Source organism: Coptis chinensis, chromosome 8 (genome assembly GCF_015680905.1).
Source record: "Coptis chinensis isolate HL-2020 chromosome 8, ASM1568090v1, whole genome shotgun sequence".
NCBI classification, from domain to species: domain Eukaryota; kingdom Viridiplantae; phylum Streptophyta; class Magnoliopsida; order Ranunculales; family Ranunculaceae; genus Coptis; species Coptis chinensis.
The window spans coordinates 93,592,640-93,618,890 of NC_141463.1; the positions used below are offsets into that span (position 1 = coordinate 93,592,640).

At 36.6% G+C, this 26,251-nt stretch overlaps 4 protein-coding genes across 16 annotated transcripts; 3 read left to right on the forward strand and 1 right to left on the reverse strand.

Annotated features, from left to right (window-relative positions):
* Positions 1-3,522: 3,522 nt before the first annotated feature.
* LOC147484528 (uncharacterized) lies at positions 3,523-4,681 on the reverse strand. The gene is made up of 2 exons (XM_086579762.1): positions 3,840-4,681; positions 3,523-3,733 (listed from the first exon to the last, which is right to left on the reverse strand). The coding sequence occupies exons 1-2, from the start codon at positions 4,679-4,681 to the stop codon at positions 3,523-3,525; spliced, it is 1,053 nt and encodes a 350-aa protein (XP_086435888.1).
* A 5,365-nt stretch (positions 4,682-10,046) lies between these two features.
* On the forward strand, positions 10,047-19,648 carry LOC147484529 (putative LRR receptor-like serine/threonine-protein kinase At3g47570). Of its 13 annotated transcripts, XM_086576887.1 has the most exons (10): positions 10,047-10,557; positions 10,670-10,794; positions 12,376-12,909; positions 13,563-13,990; positions 14,634-14,705; positions 14,784-14,895; positions 16,201-16,267; positions 17,501-17,644; positions 17,775-17,876; positions 18,103-18,575. In XM_086576887.1, exons 1-4 carry the CDS (start codon positions 10,427-10,429, stop codon positions 13,964-13,966), a joined length of 1,194 nt encoding a protein of 397 aa, XP_086433013.1. In that variant the 5' UTR covers positions 10,047-10,426; the 3' UTR covers positions 13,967-13,990; positions 14,634-14,705; positions 14,784-14,895; positions 16,201-16,267; positions 17,501-17,644; positions 17,775-17,876; positions 18,103-18,575. The 13 variants fall into 13 exon arrangements, with proteins under 13 accessions (XP_086433013.1, XP_086433012.1, XP_086433002.1 ...); XM_086576886.1 differs by having other exon boundaries at positions 10,047-10,794; XM_086576876.1 differs by lacking the exons at positions 10,047-10,557; positions 10,670-10,794; positions 18,103-18,575 and adding an exon at positions 19,035-19,648 and having other exon boundaries at positions 10,801-12,909.
* On the forward strand, positions 14,968-19,949 carry LOC147484530 (rhomboid-like protein 20). The gene is made up of 7 exons (XM_086579763.1): positions 14,968-14,991; positions 16,201-16,267; positions 17,501-17,652; positions 17,775-17,876; positions 18,582-18,665; positions 19,407-19,468; positions 19,871-19,949. The coding sequence occupies exons 1-7, from the start codon at positions 14,968-14,970 to the stop codon at positions 19,947-19,949; spliced, it is 570 nt and encodes a 189-aa protein (XP_086435889.1).
* Positions 19,759-24,762, forward strand: LOC147484531 (actin-related protein 2/3 complex subunit 2A-like). The gene is made up of 10 exons (XM_086576904.1): positions 19,759-19,774; positions 19,871-19,937; positions 20,000-20,207; positions 20,913-21,082; positions 21,491-21,568; positions 21,850-21,982; positions 22,077-22,168; positions 23,148-23,204; positions 24,231-24,302; positions 24,407-24,762. Exons 3-10 carry the CDS (start codon positions 20,024-20,026, stop codon positions 24,440-24,442), a joined length of 822 nt encoding a protein of 273 aa, XP_086433030.1. The 5' UTR covers positions 19,759-19,774; positions 19,871-19,937; positions 20,000-20,023; the 3' UTR covers positions 24,443-24,762.
* The last annotated feature ends 1,489 nt before the right edge of the window (positions 24,763-26,251 follow it).

Here is a 26,251-nt window from a genome sequence, read left to right on the forward strand (position 1 = left end):
TGAGACTACGGGGAAAAGAAAAAGACCATTGGAAGATGGAACTCACATTGAAGTCGTCCAAGATGGCAAAATCCGTTCAGAGTTTAGAATGGTAAAGAAGAGGGGGAAATCAGTGACCAGGGAAAAAGTGAGAGTCCAACCATCAAGATCAAGTAAAAAAGTAGTGGTACAGGCTACCAAAACCCGAAAAATTCGCAACATATGTAAAATAACTGAGAAAACAAAAGGATTGGAGATTAAGAAGGAAGCAAAGAAACCAAAAAGAAGAAAAAATCTTATTCGTGCACATGAGTCAGAAGATGAAAATGATGCAGAAGAAACTGCAGGTGAGAGATTTGCAGCTAATGTTTTGAGAGAGATTAGTGAAGAGATGCCCAAGACTGGAGGGGATTTTGAAGTTGATAGTCAGCAAGATCTACATGAGGACGTGGTTCATGAGCCTTCCAATGAGCCTTTCAATGATAATCAAGATGATCAAGATGATTATGATTTTACACCATTGCCTTCCAAGGAGAATAATCAACTAACTGTTGTAGAGGATCAACTGACTGTTGCAGAAGATCAACTGACTGTTACAGAGGATGTTACACCATTGCCTTCTGGACAGTTGGTCATATTTGTTACTCCTTTGCAACAAACAATGCCCAATGCTATCTCAGATGTTGTTACTTCTAAGGCTACAACCATAGATTTTCATGAAGATAATGTTGAGGCACTCCTTAACAATGAAATGGATAAGGTCCATTTCTCTGCTTTGCTTTCTGCCATTGGTGACATAACCGTGTTGCCAACTTTGTCACCTACCAGAGGAACAACTGATGAAGATGTTGTGGACTATCAACATGAAATTGTTGCTGAGCAGTCCAAACATGAGAATGATGTGGATGATGATGATGAAACTGTTGCTGAGCAGTCCAAACATGAGAGTGATGTGGATGATGATGATGATGTTGTGGAGGATGATATGGTGGTTCCTGATGTGGTCAAGATTGAGACTCAAATGGAAGCTCACATGGAAATATTTTTTGAAGAGACAAGCAAAAGAACTAAGAAATGAAGAGAAGGGAAGAAGGGTTGGTCATGACAAGAAACAATTGGGAAGGAATGTGATAAGTTGATCAAGGAGGCTTTGTCTTCAACCTTTATCATGAAAACCACAACCAAAGGTGAGTTGAACATACTCCAGTATTATTGGCAGCTGTATAAAAGGAAATAAGATGCACATAGCTCTCCGGATGTGAGAGTGTTTGGATATAACCAATCCATCTCAGTGCATAGTTTTCATTCACTGCATGGAAGACAGTGGGTTGATGGTGAGGTAAGTACACAACCACCATGACTCCATACACTAACTATGAGGTAAGTACGCAAGTCACATGTACATTAGATTCCCTAATTAATTGGTTTATGTGATTTGTAGGTTATGAGCATATATGTGCAGTTGTTGTCCAGGTGGTACACCCAACATTGTAAGGATAATGACATTCTAGAAAAAGACTCATATACTGTCGTTCAAGATGTCTACTTTGCTGTAAGTTATCTCTCATTTGTTGATGTTTCGATGAACAATTTCTAGACAGTGTGCATTCATTAATTCATGACTGATGACTTTGTTGATGTAGAAATTCATGATGAGAGAATATGAAACCTTCTAGAAGAAGCTTAAAGAGCCAAGTTTTAGAACAACATCACCTGAGCAGAGACTAGAAAGTTTATCTTATCGTCCTTCTGAAGTCGTTATAGAGCAACTAGACACTTTTGAAGGAAGAAATAGAAATCAGACAAAGCCAACCAAGGGCAAATGTATTATCATTCCACTTCAAGTGCAACACAGTCACTGGATTCTTGAGGTATACAATTATTCTGAGGGAAAAATTTACACATGATTCTCTTGGTGGTAAGAGTGTTAGTATTGAGCAACTAGCATTGGAGTCATGTCTTGCTTATGTGATCAAGTGTGTTGATCCATCTTCAGATCATGATATGAACACCTCTTGGACTCGTGAGTTTATGCATGTGACCAAACAACCTGATGGGAACAGTTGTGGGCTATTTTGCCTAGCTTTTTTGGATTGCCTTCTTAGGGGAGTGCCTGACCAAGTTAACAAAATTGATATGCAAACCCATCGAATGCGGAAGAGGATTGGAATGGATATCATTAACTGTGGATTGAATCCAGATAGTGTTTGTAAAAGCCGACAACAGGAATTGGAGAAGCGTTTGATGGATGCCAGAGAAGCAGCTACCCACCATGGTGTAGAGGCAATTTAGGCGCATGGAAACAAGTGACACAGGCCATAAATTATCAACATGTTGAAATTTTGTTAAACTCCTATAGTCAAAGTTTGTTATTTTTTCTTCAATTTTGTAACTCCCATAAGTTGTTGATAGTATCTTCATGAGAGTTTGACTGTTCATGTGTCACATGGTTTGACATTATATGTGTTTAGCTGTGAGGATAAATTTAACGTTTATGTAGGATCTTACTTTGCTATATTGATCTTTCTTCATATATGGCTATGTTTTGTGTGGAATCTTATGTCACTAATTATATTATTTTGTTTTGTCTACCTTGGTAGGTAATTGCTGATGGTAAACTTCAATGTAGTATGACTGTTGCAACAAATATTTAACGCACAATATGGCCATATTGGCGGGAAACCTTTTGGGCGGGAAAATGTTGCTATATTAGTAGTCACTCAGACTTGTATTTCATTGGGTATTTCATTTCTATCTCTATTTTCTGTGTCCAACAAAATGGATGGGGGAGAAGGAGAAGGTGAAGGTTCTAGCAGTAATAAGGCAACTGTGGATTCATCAAGATCAACAGACAATTGTTTTGGGTGCGGATCAATTGACCATTGGAAAATCAATTGTCCATGGGCAAATATTAATAAGTGTCCAAGATGCTTCACCACAAATATGCGGTATGCAGTCAGTAAAAAGGAATACAGTCTGGGGAGATGGTATCTCTCATGCAAGCAAATGGTGAATGGTGAATGGTGCAACGGTTTTAGATGGATTGATCTAGCAGGTAGACAGACCAAGGATAAACAACCTATTGGCAGTGCACTTGGAAAATGACCTGTTGAGGACGACCACTTGACGGTCACCATTGATGATCCAGTTAAAATGAATATCGAAGGCAATGTTCAAAATGTGAGCGAACTTGTTAAGAAGTTATCTATTAGAGATTAAGTTCATATATATGTACTTGTTCCTGATATTAATATTACAATAACATGTCAGTACATAGGACAGTATGAACCCACAAAAAGATGTATGTAACTGGACCTGGTAATTTTCAAGTAACCAAAATAGCTGACATTGTCTTGCATTCTACCTACCTATTGCAACCCATAATCATATAAACTCTTCATTTTCAAAATCTAGTGGAACTCTAGCTGAAAAATCAATCCATTCTGCATCATCAGTGGCCCTTGTGCATGTTGCCATGTTGTGTCCAAGACCACCATAACGAGAACACTTTCTTTTTTGCACTGGAACCCCCTCTCTTTTAGATCACTTTCTTTTCTTCGTTGGCCTGCCAGGCATGACCTCATCTACGGGTGGTTTGGCCATGATTCCATCAAAAACCCAAACCCATTGTTCTTTACCTCTTATTGGTTTCCACTCTTCTCGATAAGTGTCCATCATAGTTTCTCTTGTGTACCAATGCAAGCAATAGTCATATACAGAGAATTTACCGCCATCGATTGCCTTCATAGCATGGCTACAAGGAAAACCAACTTGTTGGAAGAAACCACAAGTACATGTCTTGTTGAATAGGTTTACAGTGTCAGTACGATCTATACTTAATTACAATAGAGTAAACATACTCAGTTGCCCTCGAAGCTGTGAACGGACGACTAACGTATCTTGAACTGACAATCATATCCTCCGCATATTTGGTCAGTTTGCTCTTAAGCTTTGAAGCCATGAGCCTATAGTCATAGAAGTGTTTGATTATGTTTAACCGAATTCCGTTCAGAAGAGACGTAACAGGCATTGCTTGCTCTGGCAGTATCATCTTGTTCCAGCTCTCAATGTGATTTGTATAGCAAATACTATACCTTCTCATTGGAGCAAATGCACAGGACCATGACTCTTTCGGAATCTTAACAAGTTTTGCGTACCCCTTCGGATCGCTACAGGATATGTGACTCAGGATTCTAACAAAATCAGCTTTCTCATAAGTTTCAGCCGCCCTCTTCACCCTCCCTTTTGTGTCTTCCTTACTGACATTGTTTGAGATATGTTGTGCACAAAAGCAATGTGTAGCATTAGGAAGGATTTTAGGCATGGCTTGAAGAATGCTTTGATGCCTATCAGACATAAGCACAAATTTCTCCTCAATCCCAATGACATGGTCTCTCAACTTCTCGAGAAACCAATCCCAATGTTCATTATTTTCTTTCGGGACTATGGCAACTGCAATTAGGAAAACGTGGTTGTCACCATCAGCAGCTAGAGCGGTGAGGATAACTGACTTGTATCTACCTTTTATGAATGTCCCATCAATCATAATTAACTTACGGAGACATCTTTTATAAACACGAACAGTTACCCCATAACACAAGAAAATGCGTTCAAACCTGTGCTCAGGAGATGACAACGTCAATAGCTCGGTGTAACAATCTGGATCAACCCTTTTAAGTTCTTTGCAGTAATTTGGCAACATTTGGTACGACTGAGAGAAACTTCCCCTTATTTACACGAAAACAAGGCAAACCAATGTAAGTTATCTGTTGCTACATATCCACTCAGTACTTGCTGATTGTTTGAAGTCTGATACCTTTTGCATTGCAATTTCTTTGGCTTTCCATGCAACTTTATAAGATACTTTGGTATGGTGTGAGTTCTTCACCTCCAGCTGCAACTGTCTTGGACACAATTCCACGTTGTCCTTCAGTTTTGACTTAATAACTTCTGAGACCCACTTAGCATTTGTTTGTCGATTAGTTGCAACAACTTCATCTTGTGGACAAGTGTGTACCTCTGTCAAGGTTATAATAACCCATATATCAAAACTAGTGGCTGGTTTTGCATACATATGAAATGTACATCCAACAGCTTTACACTTCATCACCACCATTTCAGGAGCAATACTTGCACGACGCAAATCAAACATGTTTGCTATTGCATACGACTTCATGCATGTCTTTGATGAGATCATCTCGAGTAGGGTAGTGTTGTCCAACTTTAGGAGAGATAAACTTCACCTGCAAATGAGCAAGAGTAACATCCAAACCAGTACCTTCAGTTCGGACTATGGGAAGAGTCGAGATTCTGACATCCTTGATGTAAGTCTTCGGATTTCAGGTCAATGGGTGAAACTACCACAACATAAACCATTCTCTCCAAATCAAAATCAAATTGACTTTGTTGTCCTTCGCCATTCTTAGTAATTGTCATAGGCGTCCCCCCCCCCCCAAAAAAAAATTCTTCACCACAGTTCGGAGTAGACCATCGATTACCATCATATCATCTCCATCCAATACCTGGACTTCACTATCATCATCATCATCCATGACTCCTTGCCCCCCTTCACCATGGTTCGGAGTAGACCATCGATCACCATCATCTCCATCCAATACCTAGACTTCACTATCATCATCATCATCCATGACTCCTTCTTGCCCTACGACACCTTCATCATCAACAGGTCCATCCAATACTACCACATCTTCTTCTTCTATTTGAACATCTTCTTCTTTTATTTCAACATCATGTAGTATTTCAACTTCATCTCCATCACCCACAATCTCATCAATAGTTCCATTGGTGGCAATTCTATATTCGTCAGGAACGACCACTGTATCTCTATACGGATTTTGGCTATCAAAGTCATCATAATCAGGTTGATCAAGATCTCCAACACCAGTTTCACCAAAGTCCGCATTGGATTTCGCTGCATAAATTAGTGAAGAATATATCAACAACAAGACTGTATGATACTTGAAACATAGAAACCACATACTTTTAAACAAATCACGAAGTATAGTTGCTTCTATTCTATCTGAAAAGGTTTTTGGTGAACTTCCCGCTTCAGTTGACACTTCCTCAGGCCAAAAATCTATGTTTCAACCAACACTCAGTAAGTACACATACCATTATCAACAATATGTTCCTTAAGCACATGTGGTCCAACTCTCACCTGCCATGATCTTTTTGAATGTCGACAAAGCTGCGGAGGGTCAAAGAACTTCATAAATCTCATCATGTTCCACTTGATGAACACCACTTGTCTGTTGCTTAAGGGTATCTGGTGAGCATAACATGGTAAAAAGAACATTCAATTCATAACTATCAGCAAGCATGTCCTTTACTATCACTAAATACAATATAAACAAATAGAATTATTTAACCTATTGCTTCGCCCACGTTCAGTAATGGTTTGGCAATGTGTTTTCGTGACGAGCTAACATATTTTCTTTCAAAAAGTTTGTTTCCGCGGAGAAGGGCTCAGAGGAATCTCTTTCCATTCATATGAAATATTTTCATTCATGGCTTCTCTCACGGGAAACACTTGGGGGATCTGTTCTTTAAACAACCGGAATAGCTACTTTTTTCTTTTTCATACTCGGTGCACCAGGAGTAGATGCTGTAGCTCTTCGTGGTCCTTGAGAAGGTGGTGTTACAACACGCGCTTCCTTGATAACCCAAACTAGCATAGCTTTGGTTGGGTTCTTCTTCTGTCTCGTAATCATGTTGGCATAGTCAGTTTGTTCATCAATTCAACAAGGGTACTTGTTCATCAGGTACCGCAAAGAGAAACTCAGCCACCTACTCGAACTTACAGCTTCCACAAGACTAATGAATCTTTCATAAGAAATGTCGACATCACACACTCTCAATTTCACCTTACCTCCGACATACTTCATCACCCCATGTTTATCTGCTTTCATCTCACCATCATAATGAATAAGAACATCGAAGGAAGCACCTGTAAGAGTTCTCACATTGAATACAATATAAAAGTTATCGCATTTAATACTGTTACACTTTTATGACAATAATATTCTAAAAAAACCTTAACAACAACGAAAGAATCAACATGGAAACCCGAGAACTATTGAAAGCTATAATATTTACTTGAAAATAATGATAGAACCTCAACACTACATTGAAACAAAACCCAACAAACCAACCTCTATAGCCCAACATCCAAGACGAGATAGATAAGTTTTTAAAGGGTAAGTTAAAACAAAACCAACCTTTTTTATGTGAATGTGTGATGTTCTCCTCCATTTCAAACAGGAGGGAGGAAGAAAAAACCAAGAAAACTTAAACAAAAGTGGATACTTGTCTAAACTTTTGAAGGTTGGACCAAATATCGAGGTTCATGCTAGGGTACTATTCCCATTTTTGTGAAACGAAAATAAGTAATGGGTATAAATAATGTTGCTGATAGTAGTTATAACAATTGCTACATAATATATCCAACTTAGCTTCGACTACTTCATTTATATTTTTATCCAAATAATGTCGGTGACACGTATCATTAGGGTAATCGAACGGCTATTTCGTTGTGGTCAGTTACAATCGCCAAGTACACCCAGAGATTGCGTGTACCAGGTAGGTCAGAGAGTGTAGCAATTCCACGTCGGTTTTGTCCCAAAATACAACCAAGGGCAAAACAGTCAAAAAACCTTTGAAAAGTCAAAATGTGTGGGCGTGGTCTAGTTGAGAAGGAATTGACATTATCATGGTTTAATTGAGAAATTACCCTTTATTTATTTTGGGGGGATGTGTTAAGGAAGAGTGGCAGACATTTTGTTCATAGAAACATCTAAAGGTCTGAGGAATTTTCAAGTTACCAACTTCCAATGGTATTGACCCGCTCAATGTAAATAAACGCGAGGACAGAGCAAAATCTTGTTCTGATATGGTACCTGTAAAATTGTTATGCGAAATGTTCAAAATCTGCAGAATTTGATTTACCTAGCCTAGAAGCAATGCGTCAAGACCTTAATAATAAGTAACATGAGAATCTCGGGTGTGTTATCACTGGATATCACCTCACCAGTTGTAGCTTACCCATATGGGATTATATCTTCTGATCCTCTTACCATTCATTTGGTAGTGATCTTTTATTTATTTATAGATATTGTACGAGATAACAAGAATTATGGGATATATAGGAATGTAACTTGTATAAATAACTTTAGTATCAATAAAATCCTTGAGTTCATGATCACACTTGACACGGTAACAATCTCCATGAGTCATAAAAGTTTCCTACACGGCAAGACCTTATTATGTAACAGAATCCAAGACATTCAATTCCACAACTGTAACACAAAAAAAGTGTCATTCTTGACTCTTAAACTCAACCGAAAGTCTTTGCGATTTTTTTTTTACTTATTAACTGGAAATTTTATTGATAACGAGTTTTACAAATAATTAGGACAATCGTGCAACAAACAAATCCACAAGTCTTTTTTGAATACCAAATCCTAACATTCTAAAAACATACTCGTTAAAACCAGTTGTCATTACTAGGGTTGTCAATAGATCGGTTTGGGTCGGGTTATGAAAAATCCGAATCTGAACCGATAAAAACATTAGGAACCCAAAATCGAATCGAACCGAACCGATAATATTATATTTCATCCGAAATCGAACCGAACCAAACCGAAAACTATAAAATCAATTAAATTCTAAATTAAATAAATTAATTTTAGCCACACAATTGATAAATATATACAAAATTAATCATAAATATTAATAAAATGTCATCTTATCGGTTCGGGTTCATATCGGTTCGGTGGAGGGCAAACCCGAAACCAAACCAATATCTTATCGGTTCGGTTCGGTGGAGGGCAAACAAAATTACCAAAACCCAAACCATTTTTTATTGGTTTGGTTAAGGTCGGTTATCGGGTTATTGAAACCCATTGACAACCCCCTAGTCATTACGTTATTGTCTATAACTTTTTGGAGTCTCTTGAAGAGTTCAACAGATTGTTGTGCCAAGAACCTGAAAGTGTCGAAACTAAACGGAATAAAAAAAAAAAATATTAGTTAGCTTTGCACGCTTCCTCATGCTTCTCCATCTTTCCTGTCGCTACTAAATTAGCTACTTCTTCCACCTCAAAGTAATCATTCCCCATCTCTATCAACGATGAGACTCTAGTAACATCAACACATGCATGTTTTTCCTCATACCAGCAAGTTAGCAACTAACAATCTTACGGTAGAAAGCTTCTACCAAATTTTTTGGTGGTTTTGAGGGGATGGTAGAATTCACAGCCAAATAATTAAGGTCGAAATCGGGTAGACAGAGATGCAATGCACTATTAGCATCATCAAGAATCTCGCCTATAGGCACCAGGCCACAACTCCTAAAACTATGGTTTTGAAACTCATAACTTTGAAAACGAGAGGCAACAAAAGCAAAGACAAAGACTTCAGTGATACAATAAATACCTAACCCACCAAAACGTAAAGGAAGTGTCGATAAATGTCACTATGAATCACCAAAGTCAGGACTATCATAAACTATAACACAGATTTTGTACTCCATCAATAAAAAAAAAAAAAAAAAAAAAAAAAAAATCATCAGAAAATCCTTTTAAGCTCCATATTTTGATATATGAAACTGGAATAAGTTTAATGTCGTACACAAATTTAGTGAACTAGTAGTTATAGTTTAGTCACTAGACCACGAAACAAGAGTGACCTTAGAGCACGAGTATGCGAACCGTGCTACGCATCGGTGTTTTTTCAAGTCCTTAAACCTGTCGCTCTAATATTTCTCGGATAGTATGATTTTTTGAATTATAATTATAATCTAAAAAATAGTATAAAAACATTAGGAGGGGTTGAATATAATTTCAGTGACCTGAATGAGATTTTCTAAATTATTTTAAATAATATTAAACTAATTCTAATTTCAGTAAAGTTATGTAGTTTTTGGTAAATTGTTTAAAAAAAAAAAAGTGATTAGAATTATTAAGGGAGGTGGTTCTAAAATCGTAAAATATAGAGATTATAAAAACACAGTTCTCGGTTGAGATGTCTGCCTTCCTAAAGACCCGGCCTATATGTAATATAGTTTAGAGATTTCCAACATTAGACTGAAAAAGATTCGATTACCAAATTATTCTACCCGGCAAGATTAATGGATCTTGCAGGCAAGACCAAGTACACCTCGCAATGCTCCTATATATATTACTACACCACATACCTTTTAGTTTATACAATTCGCAAAGATGATTTCAAACCTGCAGTCATTTACAGTTTTTAACTTTTACATCATCTTCCTACTCTTTAACCAATTGATCTCACTAACAAAACCTTCTATGGCCACCTCTGGAAATGAGACTGATCTTCACTCTCTAATCGCTATTAGAAATGGAATTGAAGGCGGCTTAAGCTCGTGGAACCAATCTTTCCATTTCTGTCAGTGGCAAGGCATTACATGCGGCAAGCTTCATCAAAGAGTCATAAGTTTGAATCTTTCCAACCAGAGTTTGGTTGGATCGTTATCGCCTCATATTGGAAACCTCACTTTCCTAAGGGTCATCAACCTATCACACAATATATTCTCCGGTGAGATCCCACAAGAAATTGGTCGTTTGTTTCGTCTTCAAAGACTCGCTCTGTCCGATAACACTTTCCAAGGAGAAATTCCAGTTAATCTAACCCAATGTACTGAACTCAGGTACATTAGTTTAAGTTGGAACAAAATGTCAGGGAATATTCCGTCAAAGCTTGGCTCATTGTCAAAGCTTGTATTCTTGGGTATTGGAAGAACCAATCTGACAGGAGTGCTACCTCCTTCTTTAGGTAATCTTTCGTCGCTTCAAACCTTCTCTATATATGAAAATAAGTTGGTTGGAAGTATTCCAGCCAGCTTTGGTCAACTGTCAAGCTTAACAAACTTCAATGTTGGAGGTAATAGACTGTCTGGTGAGGCCCCTTTAACAATTTTCAACATCTCATCTCTGAATGTATTACAAATTGTCGATAACCAATTTAGTGGTAGTCTTCCACTAGACATGGGGATCACTCTTCCTAATCTCGTTGATTTCTGGGGTGGTGGAAATCAACTTTCTGGACTACTCCCAGTTTCATTAGCTAATGCTTCTAAACTTCAAACATTTGATATTACAGAAAACAATTTTAAAGGATCAGTTCCTAAGGATTTTCAATTCCCTCAAACTATCGAATGGCTAAAACTTGGAAGTAATCATCTAGGAACAGGAGAAGCTCATGATTTGAGTTTTATCACTTATTTGACCAACTCCAGTAATCTAAAGTTGTTAGGCTTGAGCCAAAACAATTTTGGAGGTGTTTTCCCAAACTCTATTACCAATCTCTCCAACCAAATGGGGAGGTTGTATCTAGGAGAAAATCAAATATCTGGAATTATCCCAGAAGGGATTGGGAACCTGGTCAATTTGTTTGTATTAACTCTCCATTCTAATAACTTTTACGGTAGAATTCCATCTTCTATTGGAAAACTTCATAATTTACAGGGGTTAGCTCTGTTCGAAAACAAATTGTCTGGACCGATCCCATCTTCTCTAGCAAACAATACTAAATTGAGTAAGTTGTGGTTAGGAAGCAACAGACTAGAAGGAAACATTCCTTCAGGTCTTGGTGCTCTTAGCCAATTGCAAGAACTGCGTTTGGAACAGAACAACCTAAATGGTACCCTACCTACAGAGATCTTTAATATGTCCTCTCTGCTTTATCTTAACTTCTCTATGAACTCCTTAACTGGTTCCCTACCTTTGGTAGTAGGAAAACTAAAAAATCTTGTTGATATCAAGGCGTCTGGAAATAAGTTGTCTGGTTTAATACCTAGTACTCTTGGTGAATGTTTGAGTTTGGAAAGTTTATACTTGGACGGAAATTTGTTTGAAGGGATAGTTCCTCAATCTTTGAGTTCTTTAAAGAATGTCCAAGAGTTGGATCTATCAAGGAACAACTTGTCTGGTGGAATTCCAAAATATTTAGAGGGTTTTCCATATCTCCGGCGGTTGAATCTATCCTTCAATAAACTTGAAGGTGAGGTGCCAATGAACGGGATCTTTAAAAGTGCAAGCAATTTTTCAGTAGCTGGGAATTCTGATCTCTGTGGGGGTATACCTGAACTGCAATTGCCACCATGCCAATTTAACAAATATGTAAAGCAAGGTGTAAAAAAACATAGAAGGTCCGATCCTTCCAAGATAGCAATTTTGATCAGTGTGGCCATGTTCATTCTTTTGGCATCAGGTTCTCTAATATTTTACTTGAGAAGAAAAAGTAAACTTAAAACGGCTTCTTTGCCATCATTTAGTGATCAGCATCTCATGGTCTCTTATGGAGATCTTTCTCAAGCGACTGGTGGATTTTCTCCAGCTAATTTTGTTGGTTCAGGTGGTTTTGGCAGTGTGTATAAGGGAATGCTCAACCAATATGAAACTGTTGTTGCTGTTAAGGTGTTCAAACTTCAATTGAGAGGAGCTTTAAAGAGTTTTGTGGCAGAGTGTGAATCATTGCGCAATATCCGTCATCGAAATCTTGTTAAGATTCTAACTTCTTGCTCTAGTGTGGATTATGAAGGAAATGAATTCAAAGCACTAGTCTTTGAGTTTATGCCAAATGGAAGTTTAGAGAAGTGGCTGCATCAAGAGATCAGTGAAGAAGATGAAGAATCGAAGTTGAACCTACTTCAAAGACTAAATGTCGCGATTGATGTTGCTTCTGCTCTTTGCTATCTTCATCACGAGTGCCACGTTTTGGTTATTCATCGTGATCTAAAGCCAAGCAATGTGCTTCTTGATAATGATATGGTAGCCCATGTTGGTGATTTTGGCTTAGCAAAGCTTCTTTTGGGATCAATAGAGAACTTGCATGATAATCAAAGTATCTCAACAGGGGTAAAAGGATCTATTGGCTATGCCGCTCCAGGTTGGAATTTAAATATCGACATATGTTGATTTCAGTCCTTTTTACAATTCATAAATGCATGGAAATCAATATCTGGCATACCGCATCATTAGTTATAATTTTCTGTGTAGCCTCATTTTAGTGAAACTCAATTCCTTTTGCCTTTTTTTTCCCTAGTTAAGTGTGTTGCCATTAACACAGCAGTTACAGGATGGCCTAGGATAGTTGGATGTTTTAAGTTCCAAAGCTTATAACATAGTTATTTAGATAGTCAATCGAAAAAAAATAGTTATGTATATATCTTAAAAGAGGAAAAAGGAATTGGACGTTAGTGCAAATGAAAAGCTGTCAGAGAATCTATTAACTTGATCTAATTACTTTTCAGTCCATGTTAGTTGAATTAAAATTCAAAAGATCGATGATGAAAGAAATGTGGTAGTGGTGGTAATTAAGCTAGTTTGTTTAATATCTATCAATATCTCAACTGATGATTGTGAGGACTTTTTCAATCTCTCTGTAGTCTAATGGCCCCAACACATTACTATATTACTACTATATTTATTTTATTTATTTTCATTTTCTCTTTGCTGGCAAATGGCTCTTAATATTTTTTTTTTCACATTTAAATGGTTATGGAAACTAGTGATTGATATATATATATATATATATTGCAGAATATGGTATGGGAGTTGATGCATCAACACAAGGCGATGTGTACAGTTATGGAATTTTGGTGTTGGAAATGTCCACAGGAAGGAGACCAACCGATGAGATGTTTAAAGAGGGTTTAAGCCTCCATAACTATGCTAGCAATGGTTTGCAAGATCAACTTATAAAGATTTTAGATCCAATACTTCTATCTAAAGGAGATGACACTTTGGAAGATACTAATAGAATGAGAATTGGCAGTCACAGACTAACAAAACTGCTAGAGTGCATGACTGCAATAGTCAGAATTGGGGTTGCATGTTCTGTGGAATCACCATCAGAGAGAATGGATATTAGAGATGTCAGCAGGGAATTGCACGCTATCAGAGACACATTTCTTGGTACTACAATTTGCATAGAGCGTAATTGACTCCAACGACGGTTTAATTGAAAGGTAAAATCACATCTCTTACAAATAAATAAAATAATTGAATGTGAAAGAGACAGATAGAGTAGAAGAAACCAGTGTTTTGCTCTATAATTTTTCCTTCATTTATGTCCTCTTCTCCTTCCATTACTGAAGTTTTCATTTAACGGTCGTTTATTTGCGATTTCTTTCCTATGCTGAAAAAAATTGTTTGGTTTCTTTCTTTCTCTTTTAAAAAAAGTTGTTGATGAGATCAATCCTTCCATTTAGTAGTTAAAATTTTTTTATGATTAAAATTGTATGAAGCATTCATTGTAAATTTATGAAATATTAAAAAAAATAGTACTTTTATTTATATTTTTTGTGAAGCTAATGGACTCTAATAATTCTTGGTTACCATGTGAGGTCAGCTCAAACTGTTTTTACTGTGTTAATTTGTTTCCCCAAAACAGGAGCTGCCACGTCGGTTCGATATATATATATATATATATATATATATATATATATATATATATATATATATATATATATATATATATATATATATATTGACTAACCTTGGGATATTTTCGCTAATTTAAACCATTGCAATTGATATTCCATAGATGCACATTCTAGGTTTGTCAAATCTATTGCTTACATTTTATTGTACGGAATCTATTGCTTCCAGATGCACATTCACTGTATTGGAATATATTGATTGGGTAAAAATTGCGTGACATCTGCAGTTAGCATTTGGGAGGTACATTCAGAATAGTTACATGTGATTCAGTATGTAATGTATTGCATTGTAGATTGTTGAGGCGTATAATTATTATAGGATGTTCGCGCTAGATGTTAAGCATGTCAGAAAACCCCTGAACCAAGGACTTACAGTTGAGTTGAGAAAGAGTGAAAAGGAGCTGCAAGAGGCTCAAAATGGATGAAAAGATGTAAGTGAATCATTCATTCATTCTCTTGCAATTATCTTTTATGCTTTGGACTGAGCTGGAAGCTTATTCAAAATGTATTTTACGCCTATTGAGCTGGTAAGGATTTTAGGGGAATTGCTTTGTTGAATTGTGGTACTTTCAGTATTGTTATTAAATTTGAAGTTTATTTTGAATATTTTTGGGGTTGAATTTCTTGTTCCCAAATTTTATTGATTCAGCTGAATAGCTGAATTTTTCCTTTATATGTTTTCAACATTTCATGGTTGACATTGGAAGGCAAATGTATGACTTGGGTGTCCTTGGTCACTATCCAGTTTTACTTTTAGCATAAGAGGCGTGTCATATGTATCGTCTTTGACATAAAATGCTGAACTTTCAGGCAATTTTGTTGTAAACATTGTTATCATTCAAATTAAATACACTAGAGGCCACCTCAGGGTATGTGTGTTCTTTGTTAAAGCTGTTGGTTGAATTTGATTTCATTTTCGAGTATTTGGGCATTTGAGGTGGATTATACCATCTCTTCGACATCTAAGAACTCATTTAATTGTTTCAGCTCCATCTGTCATGGTCTTTAAGAATTCCATAATTTATATCTCAGTTCTTAATTAATGAATTTGTGTTTTAGAATTTTAGAAGAGTGTAAAGTGCGAGGATTTTCATGTTGTTTTTTGCTCCACTTCGCAGTTTTCAACTCAGGCTCCAATTAGGCTAATTCCAGGGACTGTGATTTTGTAAACAAAACTCTTCTTTAAAAATCTCTTTACCTACCGACTGAGTTTTTGTTTTTGTTTGTTTTTCTTTGGAGGTTATTTGCGTCTGTGTTTGCCTTTTCATCGGCATCGGCATTGATGTTTGGACTGTATTTACTCTACTACTTCAGGGTATTTGAGAGGCAAATCAATTTTTCTGCAACAACATACAAATTGAACCGAATTATATAAACACACTGATGTGGCAGTAATTAGCACGTGATTTCTACGCTGCTAACCAACTCTCAATCGGTTAACATTTCTCTTCTCTAGTCTCTACTTCCTTCTTCGTGTTCCCTCTCTTCTCTAGTCTCTACTCGGTGAGTTATCTACCCCCACACGATCATTTGTTTGTCTGGATTTTTGTGCATGTTCACTCTGTTGAAAATTCATATTCTCGCTACTAGTGGACAATAGAACCTCTACGCGAATCATGGTCCCTTGTTGGTCTATGCTGCCTTGCAATTTTTTTCTTCTACTGAAATATTAATGGTGGTATAACTAGTTAGTTATATCAATCAAAGTCTTCATGTCTATCATTTCTGTTGTGCAGGCCTTTATCCTGTTCTCCGTGGTAGTCTCATCCTTGTTTGAGGCTGTTGCTTTGGCATTCTTTAAAGGTGCACTTCTTTTATTTTCAATTGAGAATTATGTGTTGCCTTTCTGGTTTATGCGACTTTGATTTAATGTGAATTTGGCTTTTACTTTCTTTATCTGCTTAAAGGTTCTATGATGTCTTTATCTGGTTTCATGCTTCTATACTTTTGTATTATTGCTTACTCAGGGGTGAACGTGTATTTCATCTTGTGCTTTAGCAGATTGGTTTGATATACTTGTTTCTCTTTGAATATAGTCAGGTCTCACCTGATTTGTTGGAAGTCTTCAGTCGTTGGTCTGTTAACAGGAAAACTTTGATATACTCGCAATATTTTATTAAACTAAAAAATTTTATACAACATCTATTTAAAAAGTGAGATACTACCGAAACAATTACTGCGGAATGATTTACATTAATTAACAAATCTAAATCAGCATAAGTAGCAGATTCATAGTAGTAAGATAACAAATATTATCTAAGTAGTTTTTATTGAAGTTTTTACTCCCTTGGGTGTTAGGTGTGGATTTGACATTACCTAAGTAGTAAGATTATGAATATCATTACAAGTTAATTTTATAGGTCAACTAGTTAATTAAACTTATGTTCGAGAAAGCTATGTAATTTGGGCCCTCCCGCCTAAATGCCTATGCATGTTTATCAACATCTCATGCCTCAAACAATTTCAATAATGTTGGACGAAAATGGACCGCCGTAGAACCATGACTATTTTCTCTATACAAAGATGTAAGAGCTTGTGACTAATTATTGCTTCCGAGTCATGCTTATCCTCATACGATGGATGGTCCAGGACTAAAGACCTTTGACCTAAAACCTCATTATTGTTTCCCTAGCTAAAACATCCACAAATCTTTCATGTAGCCACCTGATTGGTATCCTTTTCTACTCATTATGTTTTTGTTTGTCTCACTCTTATGTTTGGCATTATACATAATGGTTATGTAGAAAGAGGGTAAGTTTGATCTGCACTGCTTCATATTTGGATGACACCTCATGTTTTTTTGATGTTGACAACATATTTCTCCAATCTGTGCGATGCTCATATCTGGTTTAATATACATTTGCAGTTGCATAGATTTGAGATTCATATTGATCAGAAGTTTTAGTTTGTTGGACCATAGTATTTGAAGAGTTCACCAGTTCTTTTTTTGAGCACATAAGTTTTTGATGGATTTCTTTATTAAAAGGATTGTAAAGCAATAAATTAGGGTGAAGTTTTATTTCTTTGATTTTGCAGATCCTTCCTTGAACATGCTGGCATCTGGACCATATGGTCTTATATTTTCTTCATTTGTACCATTCTACTTTGACATCCCAGTTTCGATACGGTTTCGCATTTTTGGAATTAACTTCAATGACAAGTCATTTGCACATTTTGCAGGTCTTCAGGTAAGTTGGTTCTATAACTACTTCATGGTTTTTCCTTTTATCAAAAATTTCTAGGCTGGCTCGACATGAAATCGATTTGCTCTCAACTAAATGATAACTGTACTTTTATTGTCACCTCACAGCTCCTTTTCTCGTCTTGGAAAAGATCTATTCTGCCAGGCATATGTGGTGTTCTTGCTGGTCTTCGCTATCATTCAAATATTTTCGGCATACGCCCCATCAAGGTTAGTTTTTAGTTTTCCAATTGTTCTTAACCTTGTTTAGATAATTTAGCTGGGCATGTTCTTATATGGCAGTAGAAAGATATATTACTTAGATTTCACTAGTAGGCTAGTAGCTAGCTTACTAGCACTTCATTGAATGGAGCAACAATTTCAGTCATTCAAACTATTTTATACAGAAGATCTATTGAGTCAAGCTGTACTCAGATACAATATTTTGATAATGCAGCTAATTGTAATTTTCTAGTTATCAGGAATGAAGAAAACATGACTCCAGAAAAAACAGTACTATAGATAGTTATAGATCATCTTGTGGAGCTTCTTTTTCTTTTTGTAAATGTGCGATTTTATGTTATACCATAGGTTTTTTGTCGAGTTGCCCTCTTATATTAGGCACACAGATCTCAGTAAAATCTGTAGATTGTGAAGTGTACAGACTGTCTGATATGAAATTGGAACAATTGTATGTTTAATAGCTAAATGATAATGTGGTTCTTATTGCAAAATCAGTTCCTTTTCATTTCACTTGAACAAATAATTCCCAATGACCAAATGTCATGCAGCTCCTAGGGTACCATTTGCGTTCTATTTGCCATACTTGGAGCAGTGTTGTGGCTTTCCTTGTTACTGCGATATATACATGTCCTAAACCTTTCACATCACGGTCTTTCTTGACAATGTAATTTGTTTATGGAATAACTTTTGCAGTTCCCAGAGTTTGTCAGTTCATTTTTTTCGCGACTGTCTTGGCCCACTTTGGGAGGCTCATCCCCTTCAGCATCAGGCAGGAATGTAATTAATTGGAAACATAATCTTATACCGGCCGTGAAGTGGAGGCAAAGTATTGTTAGTAAATGATTTTTATAGCTGTTCGTCACTTCTTGAGAACTTATGGATGTTAGCTTTGTTTTATTGCACATAACTATATTCTTACTTCATGTAAGTTAATATTATTACCATGCGAAGTCTTTATCCAAATTTATGTCATTGGCTCCACTTTAAATGTTGATGATTTTTATTCTAACTTTAGGCTCTCACAGATCTTCATTTGCTGCATTGATGTTTAAATTTTGGTGCTTAGATTACTGACATCTACTGCTCCATCATCCCGCCGCAAGAATTTCACTTTCATATGTTCCACTGCATTTTGATATGGTTCAGATTTCTGGGACGCTTTGAAATTGTGGCCGCCAGGCATTTTAATTCACACTGTCTTGGACTCCACTTTGTTCGGTCTTGTGCGCTGTGTTTGTGTTGGCTTAAATGATGCTCTTGGGCTTTGCCAATGGCTTTCCGCAGTATAACTTTATGGAAAAGTATTGCTAGACCTATAATAGATGACGGGCACTGTGGTTTTTGCTTTTGGATTGCCTAAATTATGTAATCGATCCTTGTTTGGTATAATAATAATTAATAAAAATAGCAATGAAAACAATGATTGGTTATCGCAATAGTTCCATTCCTTTTGTACTTCCTCATATCTTATTCTCTCCTTCTGACTCACAAACTAATTTTCTTGCTTCTACCTTGAAGCCACTGGCAATTCCATCGCAACACTGGTTTCAATGGGCTTTGACAGGAATTCGGCAAGACAGGCACTTGTGCAAGCCAGAAACGACGTCAATGTGGCTACAAACATCCTTCTTTATTTTCTTTTAGTCATGGTTGTAACTTGGCCTAAAGTAGCCATGGTGAATATTTATAAATTAAGATTCATGAACTCCTAGTAAGAGTATGAGGAAATATTTGTTCAATAAAACTTGATGCTCACCAAACGGCAACTTAACTTCAAACTTTCAAAGTTCAAAACTTCAAACGGCAACTTGGGCTCGACTAGGCTTAAAAAGATCCAACCCAAGTTTAGATAGAATCACGCTACACTTACTAAACCGTGTTCAGAAGTAACTCCCTTTTTTCAGCTCAGATTTTTATCCTTGATGGAATTAGTAAGAGCATGATGTCATTCTGATATTGGCAATATTTGTTTTTTTTTGCAGTATAGATAAAGGTGTTGAATTGGATTGTCATTCTGTTGAGTTTGACGATGTTCGTTATCATATACAGGTGATTATCTAGTTTTTTTATTTGTTTTATCTATGTTGTTTTACATTTTCACTTAACTGCAGGTGGCTACAAGGTATCCCCAGTTCATGCAACTATCAATGTCATTGCCAACTCCACCTCCAGAAACTGTCTTCTTTGGCGGCCTCCCTTTTGGAGCCATAGAAGCTGTGAAAGCCACATACGGTTTAATTGCGCAAATTCTTGATCCTCCAAAAGATGGATATAATCTCACCATGAAACTCAACTTTGCAAAACTTCCCCTAGATGAAGGTACATTCTTTTTTTTCATGGGCCATTATGATATTGCTCCGCTTTAACATTGAAGATTGTAGTGGGTAATGTATTAGTTTGACCATTCTTACTTCAAAAGATAAAGGCTGTAGGTTATTCTCTTAAAACCGTAATCCTAATGTTTTTTATATTTATTTCCGGTTCTTCTACATCCATCCTGTATAATAGACCGCGCGGTTGTTCCTAAACCGCGTGAGAGATTTGATACAGCACCAAAGCTGGAACCAAATTTTGCCGATTTGGTGTTTGGTTTGGTGTTTTCATCAACATGTGACTCTCCTGAAGATGAAAAAACACCAAACACTCCTAAAGATGCTCTAAAGCATTAGTCAGTATCTTCCAAATGAGAAAAATGGTCAAAGCAAAAATGAAAATAGTCTCTCTATTCTGTCTATGGCTACACATGCACACAGAGTCACTGCCTCACTGGTGTGTGTGGGTGTGTTTGATGGCAGCATTTGTGTGCTTGAAAGGTAATAACTAATAATCCTAAGCAGTTAGGTACCTGTATGTACATTCTATTCTTTTTGAACATATAATCCACAACCACATTTTGCACACGACACTTTTTTCTAAAACATCAGTTTTTTTCGTCTTTACTTTATAACAATTTCTCAAATGACTATACCTTTTATTGTTCGGGCCTTTTGTGGCAGTATAATGATCATTTGTTTGTTTGTGTAGACGAACAGTACGATCTACTAATAAAAGTTGCATCTCTAAGAGAAGTGGTCTTAGGAGCTCCGTTACGCGTGGTATTAAAGCATCTTGCTTCAAGGACAGTCGCTCCAGATATAGACCAGCTTGTTGCTCTTGTGCACCGTCCAAAGGAGTCTTTCTTCCTTGTTCCCAAAGTAAAATTTATTTCATCTTATGAAAATAAGTTTCTTTCTCTTTTACTAAATAAAGCTTGTTTGCTCTTGCTTCTTGGAATTAAATCACTACTCGTGACCATTCATGTGTGGCAAACATTTTGTTCATGCTTGAGTTCATTCAGATCAATGTGGACAACAGTTTCCCCTCATGGATGCCCATTTGTCATGTACCCGATATCTATATGCTTGAGAGAAGCGAGCTAGTACTTCCTGATAGTTTAATAGATTCTGATGGTTCTTGGATGTTTCGTTTTTCTTTTTTGTTATTGTTATACTTGAATTTAGTAACAAGAAGCTAAAAGAAGAACGTGGAAAAAAAAGATAAACTATTGTGTATATGTAATTTCACGATTGTTGGATTGAGTACATTTTTTTATAATATGGCAGGACAATAAAGTCACCGTAGTGTTTCCCATGAGATTCAAGGACTCCGTAGATACGGTTCTGGCAACTTCTTTCCTGCAGGTAAATAATTACCAATTTCATTAATACCAAATACTCAAATTCTCATAAATGTAATGCTATATGGGTTCTGCTTATTTCCTTTCATAAGATTTATGATGAAAAGTGCATCCCCAAGTGATATTAGGTTCATTGAAAAATTTCTCAGATTGTTCGTTCTTTTAATATATCTAGAGCAGCTAAAAGTGATAGTTTCACTTGATAATACTATTACATCCATGTAACAGACTCTAGTAAACCTTAGTTTATATCAGAAGTTTCTCAGGTGGTAAGTAATAACTCAGGAGTTTGTCGGAAGCAAAGGCAGTGCTAGTCTCAACAATGCTCCTCCATGTTTTTGGTCTCCTTCTCCACCTCCAGAGTTGGAAGGGGCTCCTTCTCAAGCATTATCTGCAAATGCAGGATTCTTCACTTTTGGTAATTAGCAGAAGCTTGACACCCTCTTCTATCTATCACACACACGCGCGGGTGCGCCGTCTCATGGTGTCATTTTCATCCTTGTGCATTGCAGTGATTTCCGCCCGTCATGTGGAAGGCAGAAAATTGGACAGAACAGTTTGGAGTTTATTAACATTTCATGCATACGTTAGTTATCATGTCAAGGTGAAATTTCTCTTCTTTAATCAGTTCTTGTTCATTTGCTCTTCAAGTTCTTAATTTACTGTTTTACATGGCTTGTCCACAAGGAGTATTTTCCTTTGATAAGTTTGTATTAGTTGAATTGCATTAGTTACACACTTACATTACTATATGCCAGCAGCATTGAGAAGTCAAGACTGATAATTCAAAATTCTTAAACAGAAAAAAGGAATAGAGGATATTTGTGGAAAAAGCCAAATAGAATTGTTTTGATATGTTCCACACCACTGATGGTGGAACCCTTAGGGGTCTAGACTTAAGTGCATATCTAGGGCTCCAAAGGAAGGCAAGAAGTCTGGGAAGCACGCCAAGGGGGCATCATCAGAAAACAGGGAAGACGACTGATCTTAGGTGTGGTACATAGGTTCCCATTTCAGATCTAAAACATACTTTTGATACTGCGCCAAAGAAATAATTATAGAAATAAGAAGTTAAAATAAAAATAAAAAATAGTGGAATCGAGACTGCTAGACCACTCTTAATGGTGTTTGGGTTATTGAGCCTTTCAATTCGGGCATTGAGAGCATTCAGAATGCTGAAGGCTTTCGCTTCGTAGGAAACTTTTAGAAATTGATTTTGTGCAGTTTGCTTGGGAAATTGGGGAACTGAAACTCCTGACTTTTCATTTTAGACCATTGATTAAGGGAAGCAATCTAAAGCTTTAGATTGTTAATGTTTCGCTTGTCATAATTCATAATTTGAGGATCTAGTTTTTAGCTGAACCATTTTGGTGACATATTTTAAGAAAATTCCAAATTTGTAAATGCAAGTGAGTGCATTTTTCGGTGTTTGTATTATTACTTATTTATGTATTTTATTTTAAATTCTTTTTACTAATAACAGAGAGTGCTGAGGGATCCCATTTCATTGTAGTGTTGTATATCAGATACAAATAAATCATACTATTCTCCGCAATTGTTACCCGTCTTTCCCTTCTTGGCAGTGCTCTGAAGGTTTTATGCATACCAGAATGAGACGTCGGGTGGAGTCATTGATTCAGGTTGGCCTTTTCAACTCCAGTTGCTACTTGAACTTCAAAGTTCTCATATACTGTATAGTGTATACTGTGATCCAATTAGACTTTTCAGTACCAATCATGCAACTATACGTCTATACACTTGTATGTTGCCAGCTAATATTACTTGTACCTTCTCTTTCACTTAGTCTGATTTGTTTATAGAGAAAATACTCGCTCTTCATGGTAACACTGGTTATCCACGGCAAAAAGCTGACTGTATTGAGCATAAGCATACCATCTTATTTACTTCTACTTCTATGCACCAACCGCAGATCACATATTCTGTTTTGTGTGAGCCTGCTATATGGTTATGGTTCATTTACTGGTGGGTAAAGTACCCCTAGAATGTATATGTAAGACCTAGCACTATACCATGTGGCATAACATTGTTTATAAACGAAAAGACCACAGATCTAACAAGGAGGAGGAAAGGTCACGTTCCAAACAATAGGACTAATACAAACATTAATGTTTCTCGCATCTTGAAGTGACATTTCTTTCTCTGCCCTCTCCATTTCGGTTGATTTCCAGTGTCTTTCCTGTGTCGTGGTTCACTTAATGCCATTATTTGCCTGTCTGTGTACAGTGTTTTCTTATATAATAAGATAGACAACAAATTATCCCTGAAAAATAGTTGTTATTGCAAAAATCCCTTGGCTGCTGCAGCCTGCAACAGACCTGCCTTTTTGTTGTAAAATATTTTGTCCACAAATTGCAACAAATTATATAATTTAATTTTGTTTTGCTAAGTTTTGTTTTTTAATTGAATATGCCAATAAGTATGTTTCAGTCACCCTGATAATCTGATGCCCACGTACGTGTGTATTATAATGCTTTCTATTTCTCATCTGCTGTATATATATGCAAGGGTGATTGTTGGGTTAAGTGTTTAAACCTGATTGGCTCAATTCCATGGAGTTATGGTGGGGTCATTTCATGCATTTCTTCCTCAGTTATTACTCAAGTAATATAAGTCATCAACAATAATCGAAATCTATATTGCAACAGGCTCTGGATCGCGCAAAGTCTGATTCTGAGGGGTTGAATAGAACTGCACAAAATGGATCTTTTAAGCGATTGGTTTGTCCTAGAAAAACTACAAGATGCTTTTATATTTCCTTGTTTAATCTGTGAGATCTGAGAAATGCTAATCAACTTCTATTTGTGTGATTATTTGTTTGTAGAGCCTCAAGGACTCGCGCTCCAACTCAATTTCGTAGTCTTGTTGGAAGGAAGGTTGAAAGTATAGTGTTTACAAGTGTTGAATGGAGTTCTGCATTCATCATCTTGAAGACCAACCGATATCAATTTCAAGGTCCCGACAAGATTATTACAAAACAAGTTATCATGGACATAATGTCTTATCAATCCCTTCAGGATAAATCTCAAGATGCCTTCGCTGCCTGAAAAACATTCAAAGAATTTTGTTATTCTGATGTCTCTATTACATAGAGACAACGTCTAGGTATTTATGTAGAAGATGCATTGTAATTGAATGTATTAATTTCGTACATTTGTCTTCTAATTTTCACTTCTTTAACTTTGTGTGTGTGTGGGGAGGGAATAACCAAATTAGAGCATTCCCAATGCAGGTGGATGTGGTGGGAATGTGACTTTATTCACCTCTTTATGGTTCAAAACCTTTGCCCAAAGCAAAGGTGAATATGGTGGTGACTATTTTTCCAAGTCAAAACGAATGTGAAACCTTCAACTGAGATAGTGGCTGAGTTGTGAATTTCGGACGGGATGTTGGATTTCGTCTCGTGTGTTTTTTTTAAAAAGAAATCAGTTTTTTTTTCCGGACAGAATGTTTTATTCCGTCTTGCGTGTTTTTTCGGTTTTTTTTTCACTTCATACGGGATGTTTCATTCCTTCTGGGTGCGTTTTTTCAATTTTTACATTCAGACAGAATCCAACATTCCGTCCGAGATTAATATTCACCTTTGCATTGAGCAGTCTCATTTTGTTTTTCATCAAAACGGTGGAAAAAAGGAGAAATACTGTCTATATGGAGGTGAATATTTGTGACTTGCATTGGGAATGCTCTTACATGGCAGCACCCTATCTCTAGCCCAAAGGCTCACCCTGCCTAAGGCCCATCGAATAATTATACAATAAAGAAATCACAACCAACACTTGTGGGATTCGAATTTGCAATTTCTCCCATAAGAGCATTCCCAATGCAGATGAATATCAAGGGGATGTGACAATATTCTTCTCCAAATGGTTAAAAACCTTTGCCCAATGCAAATGTGAATATAAAGGTGACTATTTTCTCAAGTTAAAACGAGAGTGAAACCTTCAACCGAGATAGTAGTTGAGTTGAAAACTTCTGATGGAATGTTTTATTCCGTCTCGTGTGTTTTTTTTTTAATTTTTTCGTGGTTTTTTTTTTTTTCCTAACTTTCGACTTTTTTTCGGTTTTTTTTTTAAACTTCATAAGGGATGTTTCATTCCGTCCCCCCTCCCCCCCCCCCCCCCCTTAAATGAGCCAATTAGGATTTCCTCCCCACTAGATGGGAAATTAGGGTCTCCCCCCACCCACCCCAAATATAAAAAAAAAACACAGTAAATCCAAATTGATTTTGTTTTTGTGTGTACTTAGGGAGAAACCCTAATTTCCCCGTCTAGTGAAGGAGAAATCCTAATTGGCTAATCTAATGGGGGTAATACTAGTTAACCCAAATAAGTATTATACTGTGGTGGTCCTCCACCCTATAAAGTAGTGGAAAAAATGTCTTGCTTATGCACTCATTCGAAGACCTCCTATGTCCCATTCAAAGACCTCCTATGTCCCGTCTCTACATTGATAAGCAAACCATGCATGAGAATCCAAGACATTTAAAGTAAAAAGAACGTTGATTGTGATGATTTCATCCACAATTCCACAACTATAAGCCAAAAAAAAATTGTCATTGTTGACTCTTAAAGTTAACTGAAAGTCTTTTGAGATTTATTTATGGGTAATTTCCCGATTAGACCATGATAATGTCAATTCCTTCTCAATTAGACCACGCCCACATATTTTA